Below are 9,301 nucleotides of genomic sequence, written 5' to 3'. Positions count from 1 at the left end.
TGCCAAAAAGGTTAACACTTTACAATAAGGTTTCAGTAGTTAACATTACCTAATGTATTAGCTAACTCGAACTAACAATGAACAAAACATTTGTTACAGTATTTATTCATCTTTGTTGATGTTAGTTAATAAAAATACAGCCGTTCATTGTTAGTTCATAGTGCATTAACTAATGTTCATTCTTCATTCATGTTAACTAAAGTAGTTAACTACTGAAACCTAAGTGTTACCAAATCACAAAAATAAAGATGTACAACATTAAACTGAAAATAGCCTAGTTTTTAGTTTATTTTTATTACAACAGAAATACCAGAGGTGCATATCAGATATGATACGAGAACCTTTGAATGTTGTATTGGACAAAGGAATCCTTGAAGTAAAAAAGGTCTGGTAAAGAGCATTTTACATTTTGAAGCTGGTTTGGACCATAGAAAAAAAACGTCAGATGGTTATGGTAGCGGGTCTACTAACTTGGACCAGTTACCACGCTCGAAAACAGCTAATCTTACAATATCTCGCTATTTATTTTAGCTGAAGTCTGTCTTAATACGAGTAAGATGCACACAGACACACTTTTTGCCGGAAATGACGGAAAAAAGTCTGGTCCAAGTAGGTAGTCAACTGTGACGCAAAAATCCTCCCCCGTCTCTCTCTCTCTCTCTCTCTCTCTCTCTCTCTCTCTCTCTCTCTCTCTCTCTCTCTCTCTCTCTCTCTCTCTCTCTCTCTCTCTCTCTCTCTCTCTCTCTCTCTCTCTCTCTCTCTCTCTCTCTCTCTCTCTCTCTCTCTCTCTCTCTCTCTCTCTCTCTCTTCCTCATCCTCTCTCCGAGCAGAGCCGCGCTGCCTCACATGGACCCGAGATATCAACACCGCATCAATACTCTCTTAGTAGTTCCCGTTTGGAAAGGCAAAAGAGAAGTTTGATCAGGTGGATCAAAACGCCAAACATCTTTCGAGAAAGGATCTTGCGTGTGTGTTTTAGGTGAAGCTGTAGCAGCCGGTTTAAGGAGCGCAGACGAGTGCCATCCACGATTTCTTTCCAAAAGACTTCTTAAGAGGAATAATGAGGAACATTTGGATATTCCTGACACTTTCAGCAGCTGTCTGCTTGTCCGGCCACAAGGTGAGTTTGATGTTGTTTTTGTTGTTACTTTTGTTGGTGGACGGTGTACATACTTCCATATATAATCATAAAATATGTGGTAATGTTATGACATTACCACATGTTTGTGCTTGTTTTATACTGCTTAATCACTATTAACATGCACCTTTTGGTTCAGCAAAAGTGTCAACTTGGTCAACGGGAAGATCTGTGAATCCCATCATATTATGAGAATGTTGTATAACAACATTAGTGACGTGATCAATGATATTAAAGTGATAATTGTTCTCATGATTTTCCATCTCAGAACATTCACTTCAAGTTCAATGTCACTTTATAAATGTGCTATTGAGCACATATTCTGGCCCACTGAGATAGCTTTTAGTCGACCAGCTAATGAACCCTGATCTCCTCCTGAGAGAGCTTGAAGGTTTCCCAGCCAGTTTTACACTCTAAAAATCCTAAGTTGACTTTTTCCCATTCTTAAACTAAAAACCACTGTGGTGTTTCAGAGCTCTGAGCCTGATTGTTCCTATATCCACAGGTCTCACCATTCTGTGCGAACTAGACTGCAAAGCAATGAACACAGCACATCGATTCTCAATAGCAACACTGCTTTCAAAGTGCTATCAAGCAATTTGCAGGTTGCTTCAGGACGCAGATCTGTATGTGTTAATTACCTTTAGCTCTCGACTGTGATGAAGCCCATTACAAAGAAGCAATAAAATCAAGCCACTGCAGTGTAATTTTACAGGAAGATGTTTGGAAGTTGTTAAAAGCTTTTGCGCAGTGCTAATACCCTGTTTATTGATTTGTTGTGCGAGTGAAGCAACTGCCCTCATGTTTTCAGTACGTCCTGAAATAAGGTTTTTTATCCTTTTTTAACCTTGGCAATGATTTTACTCTTCAGTTTGACTCAGAGTTGCACCACATCTTATCAGTGCTAATCATTCATAGTGAATAAATAGACTGTTCAAACTTATTTAAGTATTAACCAATCTGTTTTAAAAGGTGGCATCTTATTTCAACATGTCTATAGAAGGAATGGAATGCTTTACATGAAAATCAGAAGGTTTATAGGTTATTTCATGATTCTTGGAGCAAATGAAACGAATATGAAAATGACAATAAGTGGTTCCCCAATTACTTGCATTCCTTTCATTTCTTTTCATTCCACTTTGAATGTATTTCAGTTTTCAATTCCTCAACAGTGAGGATTCACATAATGTGTAGCCTTGAGTCCTCATAGCCTGATCCAAAGCCACATCTGTCTGGTCCTACTTGGAAACAGCCAAATAATGGCATAACTGCAGAGAAAGAAAGGGGGGGGGGGGGGGAACCCTCTTGGACAAATGGCTGACATTTTACTGTTAGGGAGTGAGTGTTGATAACAGATTATTACGGCCTTTCTTATTGCGCTGTTCCACCAAATAATCGTACATATTTGTATCATCGTAATATGATGTAACCAAACATAAACTGTACCCATTGGCAAGGCAACGTGTTATGACAGACGTATGACTGTGCTGACACCTCATTCATGGGCGTAAACAGACTCCCACTCAGAACACCTGTGTGCACTGTAGTCGAGCCAGTATCTGAACAATATTTGTGTACTGACTGCATATACAACCCCAGGCAGAGGAAGTCATGAAATAGAGATGTTGTCAGACAGTTTGTGTGTGTGTGTGTGTGTGTGTGTGTGTGTGTGTGTGTGTGTGTGTGTGTGTGTGTGTACGTGTGTGTGTGTATAGCTGTAACACAGAATGGAATCTTATGTAGGTTTGATCTGAATTCCTGATCCCCTCAATTAGCATAGCAAATGGAAAATTTTTCAGAAAAGTTTGTGTCGGATAGAAGAAGCAGACAGTTTTGGATTGAGAGGAAAAGAAATGTCCACCCATCTATCTATCTATCTATCTATCTATCTATCTATCTATCTATCTATCTATCTATCTATCTATCTATCTATCTATCTATCTATCTATCTATCTATCTATCTATCTATCTATCTATCTATCTATCTGTCTGTCTGTCTGTCTGTCTGTCTGTCTGTCTGTCTGTCTGTCTGTCTGTCTGTCTATATATCCATTGTCTGACTATCTATCTATCTATCTATCTATCTATCTATCTATCTATCTATCTATCTATCTATCTATCTATCTATCTATCTATCTATCTATCTATCTATCTATCTATCTATCTATCTATCTATCTATCTGTCTGTCTGTCTGTCTGTCTGTCTGTCTGTCTGTCTGTCTATCTATATTGTCTGTCTGTCTGTCTGTCTGTCTGTCTGTCTGTCTGTCTGTCTGTCTGTCTGTCTGTCTGTCTGTCTGTCTGTCTGTCTGTCTGTCTGTCTGTCTGTCTGTCTGTCTGTCTGTCTGTCTGTCTATCTATCTATCTATCTATCTATCTATCTATCTATCTATCTATCTATCTATCTATCTATCTATCTATCTATCTATCTATCTATCTATCTATCTATCTATCTATCTATCCACCCACATCTTGTATGTGTCATTCACTTTGAGCAACCCTGCTTATTCACTTTTAGTGATGAATCCTGCAACAGGCAAACATAAAACACGAGACAGGAAGAGAGATAGAGAGACGGAAACTTTGCAGAGGTGGTAGGCTGGATGAAGTGAAAGTGTGAATGACATGTATACAGTAAAACCCCACAGTGCAAACCACTACAGAACTCCACTAATAGTTTATTAACCACTAATAAACCTGAGAGAAGTTTGTTTAGAGTTTACATCAGCATTTTGGCCTCTCCGATCACTCTAAAAACGTTTACTATGATTTACTAAATTTTTTTGGTGAAACATTTTTACACTTATAAAATTGAGTAGATTTTAAAGCAGTGTAATCAATTACATACACTGTATAAGTTGAACAAATGCAAGTAAAAAAATTAAGTAGATCTGAGTAACTACATTTAGCACATTTACAAATAAAATTGAGTAGAACAAATTGAAGGAAAAACATTTAAAAACCAATATTTATCAATATTAAAATGTTTTATTCATAGTAATATTTACTCTTATAGTATAACTTTAATATTAACTTTCATTTCCTCTAAACCTTTGTAAAATACTCCACACAACCACACTTATACATGACATTGGCCTTTATTGTCGATGAGTACAGCAATACAGCATATATTACAGTTTTGACATGTATACAATATTGGCAACATTTAAACTCATGTAACAAACATTTTAGAAGTAAAAATTAAACATGTAAAGTAATTCAAGTGTAATCAACCTGTCTGTTATCCCATTTCCACCGTACCAGCGCTGTTTTTCGAGCCTGAGATGGACTCGCGCTCTGCGGGTGGACTTTGAACTTCAAACCGTCGTCCTGCGTTTCACTCGTAGCTCAAAGATGCTGCAACGCGCCTGACTCCATAACCTGCCAATAAACAAACAGTGCACAGTTTTAAGAACATTTTATCATCCAAATTAATTATATTCATTATCTTAAGGAATAAAGTCGTGTGTTTGGCCTCAAAGACAGATGCCACACCCGTTTAGGTGACTCACATTGCGTCCCTGTATGTTGTGTTGCATTAATTACAATTATTTTAAGCACAGTAATGATTTAATAGATAAAATAAAACACACAAACCTGAAACCTCCCTCAACCATCGAGCCGTCGTCACGTCAAGGGGCGGGGGAGGGGTGCAGTGTTATAATCGAGTACAGTTACTCCATTTCTTCAGTGTGTGTTAAAGATTAATAATCTTGATTTGAATTAAGTAATATTTGTGGTTCTTGAAACAGATCGATTTATTTCTCCTTTCTCAAATATTTTGATGGAAATTTCACAAATATATTAAGTATATTTTAAATAAATAATTGGTTATTCGAACACTAAATTATTTAAGTGAAAAAAACTTAAATATAACTGTAAATTTGAGACAAAATTAACTGTTGGATTTTTAGTCAATTATTTTGGTATGTTCAACTCAAAACATCAAGTAAATGATATTTAGAGATTTTATTAAGTTAATAAAGTTAACTATTACTGTGATATTTACTAAGCCACTGAATTATTTTTTAGAGTGTAGGCTCATTTTAATTATAGTGAATTTACTTCACTTTTTAAGTTGAGAATATCTCTTGAGTATACAAAAGCTGTAATAGATGATAACTGCACTTTTTGGAACATTATTCCATCACAATGTCATGATATATTAAAGTACAAGGCAAAAGTGCTTATAAAAATGTGCCAACAGTCCAAGTGTTGTTTATCCATACTGAAGACCAATTTAGCATCTGAAAAGTGCTGTGTGTCTGCCAGAGGCATGTGGTATTCTCATCTGTTGTGGGTGTGCTTTCGGAAACACATCTGTATTTACAGTGTACAGACTTTTTTTGCGAAAGGGAAATGTAACACTGGGTAAATTTGCTCCCTGTGCATGTCTGTTCACAGTTTTACGTGGGTTCCACTCGCATTAAAAACAGTTCTAAATCAGGAGCGTTGTCAATCAGTGCTGTGTAGGTGTGTTTAGTTTGCACTTTAAAAAAGAATGAAGGTGAATGCTTTCTTGTGCCTGTATTTGTCATAGCTCATCTGATAAAACCATGAGGATATTGTCCTGAAGTGATTAATGGTTCCATAGGTGTTTCACTCCATGGCATGCCAGTGTGTTGACATAGCAGATCCTGCATACCGCAGACAGATTAGGCCGCTGTCTGCAGGACTCTGGAGGAATGCGTCGACGTGAGAGTCCCTAGCCCTGCATAAATCCCATAGATGGATGTGCTTCTATTGTCCAGAATGCAGAAACATCTATGCCAGATGTTTTATGTACAAGATGCAGATGTTCCTGTGCTCTCTCTCTCTCTCTGTGGGAGTAGCTTGTGTTGTGGAATACTAGCGGCGAAAGCCATAAACAGAGGAAGTGTAAGAACAGCTGGGTTATGGGGCATTTCGCTATTTGCTTATGAATCCCTCTGAGTACTTTTTGTGCTAAATTCTATTATGTAATCAAAATGTATGAATAATTATAACTCGTCAATTGCAAAGTAGTGTGTCCAATCATCAGATACACACTGCGTAGCAAAAGATGCATCATCAATGTAAAACAGCTGTCAAGGACTGTTCATGTGCATAATATCATATATTTCAAGCTATATCTGGAAATCTCTCATCTACACAGAGGATTCATTAAAATCTGTCTCCTGTAGATTGCCAGCAACATCCCTAATGAGCATTGCTGTGAAAATACATGAAACATTTGCAACCCATTTCACTTCTGTTATGTCAAGTTTTTTTTCCGAGTGAAACTGCAAATACAAAAAATGAAATTGGATTGTGAAAAATAGCTGTTGCATACCAGAAATCAGCATTTTGTGCATGTGCTCAAGCAATGCCTAAATAGCTATTTGGCTACTGGTTAACATTATCAAGTAGCCTATGCGGGCTAAGTGATGTCATCGGTAAAGGAAAGTTGTTTTAGATTGTTTTAGAATAGTTATAGTTATGTTTTGATAAAATATATTTTTCAAAAGAATCATTCAGAACAAGATGCATTATGCAGTTCGGAAGTAAATATGGTCAATTTTGATTTTACTGGTTTCTTTTTGAGCATCATTCATCTGGAGGCATTTTAACTCTTTCCCCACCAGCGTTTTAAAAAAAGCTGCCAGCCACCACCAGCACTTTTGATAATTTTCACAAAATTTTCATGGCCCCCTGAATGTTTCTCTGCACTTGCGATCTTCACCTGATGTCCGAGCTACTGTCTGTATGAGTGTTCGTGTGTCACAATGCATCAGCGCATTAGTTCAAAATAATGACACACATCCGATGGTCTAAAATTGCTTCAATGTTCAAACTGGCAAGCCTTAAAACACATACAATTGCCAAACTTTCAGTAGGACGCAAGTGAAAGTGATCTGGTCTCAGCTCGCGAGCACTAAACGGAGATGTATTCCATATTCCATATTCTTGAATGGTGTAAAATCGCTTGAATGTTCAAACTGGCAAGCCTTTAAACGCGAGGACGCAAGTGAATGTGATCTCGCTTCGGGGCTTGTGCGTGCTGTCTGTGTGTGCAGTGCGTGTAGCAGCGCATATAAAAACGATCGACTTACCTTTAAAATAAACTGTGTAAAACATGCAATTGGCCTTGCAATACTGAGCATCCAGATTGTGTAAATAAAGATAACTGCTCCTGAATCGTTCCGTGTGCCTGCAAACTGCTCTTGATGTGACTGGATGGGGCGGAGTCACATACCTACACACGGGAAAGTATTAACAGGATTAAAAAAAACGAAATAACCGACATAGGAAAATTATGTCGGTTCGAGGTTCTGAATTCCGGTTTCGATTACTTTTCAATTAATCGTCTAGCCCAATACATATGATTACATATCACATGTTTCTGCTTATTTTTCCCCTGTGTTTTGACTAGGGATGGCGAAAACTAAACATTTTCTTGACCGACCACTGAGCCTCATTAGCCGGTTGAAACCGGTTAACCGATTAGTTTAAAATATGCTGCGCTATTTGAAATAACAGCCGCAAGCCGTGCCTGCAATTTCGCAACTCTGTCGCATCTCTCTGCCGCTCTGCCTCCCGCTCTCGGCGGGTTGGAGAATCTGGAATGTATCATGCTTGTATTCCGTCCGTGTACTCTGTTTATCATTGAATGACAGGCAGCATATCATATCATGTGTGGTTCAAATAGGCGCTATCCCCCTGCCAAATGAGGAATCAAATATTAAAGTGATCAGTTTTCATACACAAAATAGTCTCACAGACTAGCTGTCAAAAAAGGCGCTTTTTTGTGTTGTGTTGTGGTCCAAGCGGCAAGTAATGTGATTAGCTGTTGTCACTATGACGGTCGCGTCAGCAGCAAGCTTCAGCCACGCCCTCCGTCAAGCGTTGACGCCGAAGCCCCGTGTGAATGCGGCGTCACACACACACTGTCCCGGCGCCGCCGCCTCCCTCACTCACGTCACTTTTTTAAAATCCGAGGAGCCGAGGAGCTTGTTTGTAATCGGAGGATAAATGGCTCCTTAGTTTCGGAATGGTTTGGGTATAAGGTGATCGCGTTGAAAATAAAGGCATTTGTCTAGCGTTAGAAGCTCATTTGAAACATTGCCGCGGCTCATTTAGGAAAATGACAGCTCCGAAGAGACGCCGAGGTAGTGCTAACAATAATAAAGAAAGATGATGATCAACACCTTATGTGTTACCACTGAAATGTAGATGTAATATATTTCCAAACGTAAGCCCATCTTATGCGGAATGTTGTATACAATAACCTCAAGTGTTTTAGCCTGTTTACTTTTTGCAAACCTTGTGAGCGTGCAAACCCAAACGCTGTGACCTCGCGCCAAATGTTTTTATTGGTTTATTAAGTACAAACAGGCGAGTTATGAAAAATCGAGTGTGAGGGATTTGTTCACTTCACACAAAGATTTTGGAATGAGATGGCTAACTGTAGTAGCGTTTAGTCCACTGTCTATAATAGCCTAATTTAGAGATCACTTTTTTTTTTTAACCGACAACTTTGATCGGTTAACGTTGATACGGTCAACCATCGGTCGAACGGTCATCGGTTAAAATCCCTAGTTTTGACCTGGAGATTCTGTACTCTTTCAGAAGATGTGTAATAGTGCCCCCTACCGTATAACAGTGAAAACACAGAAAGCCAGAAATTTCCGTCAATGGCGGGGAAAGAGTTAACATGTCAAATCCACATCATGAGAATCTGATCACTCATGATCTTTAGCTTCTGAAGGGACTTTGGGAAACATTTAACACATGGTACAACCACCACAGAGTAAGTCTAAATTTAGTGGGGGGAATAAGCCCTCTGGATTCTGTAATGTTTCACAATCACCCTTTTTGCTTTTAGATTTGTTTTGTTGAACTTTATTTAGCCAGATAGCACCCTGCAGACAGAGGGCATGAGCACAAAAGATGCCTCCAGATAGTGAGGCTTTCATGTGGCCGATACATTTTTATCAGCGTTTAAGCTGACATATCACATCAAAATGTTGATCTGATTTTATTTTATTTTTTTCTCCACCTATCTCTCACTCCTCACCCTCTCTCTCCCTCCTCACCACACTTTTATCCACCAAACCAAAGCCTGTTTGGAATTTGAGGCATATTTTTTAGAAACAAGCTTCTTTGGATGGGCCAAGCATTTGACGTTTTATAGGTGGATTTTTA

General features: G+C 38.4%; 1 protein-coding gene across 2 annotated transcripts in view; it reads left to right on the top strand.

The window, feature by feature from the left end:
- Positions 1 to 788: 788 nt before the first annotated feature.
- The window catches only part of LOC307138564 (syndecan-2-A-like), a 42,607-nt gene continuing 34,094 nt past the window's right edge, over positions 789 to 9,301 (top strand). Inside the window, exon 1 of one of the 2 annotated variants that reach the window (XM_079836933.1) lies at positions 789 to 1,120. In XM_079836933.1, coding sequence (XP_079693059.1) covers positions 1,061 to 1,120 — 60 coding nt within the window. In that variant the 5' untranslated portion in view covers positions 789 to 1,060. The remainder of the gene's footprint in view (positions 1,121 to 9,301) is intronic. The other variant, XR_013818039.1, reaches the window with a different exon arrangement.

Source organism: Gobio gobio (genome assembly GCF_949357685.1).
Source record: "Gobio gobio genome assembly, chromosome: 15".
NCBI classification, from domain to species: Eukaryota; Metazoa; Chordata; class Actinopteri; order Cypriniformes; family Gobionidae; genus Gobio; species Gobio gobio.
The sequence above is the reverse complement of the archived record's forward strand: the minus strand, read 5'-3'. Positions and strand labels throughout refer to the sequence as shown.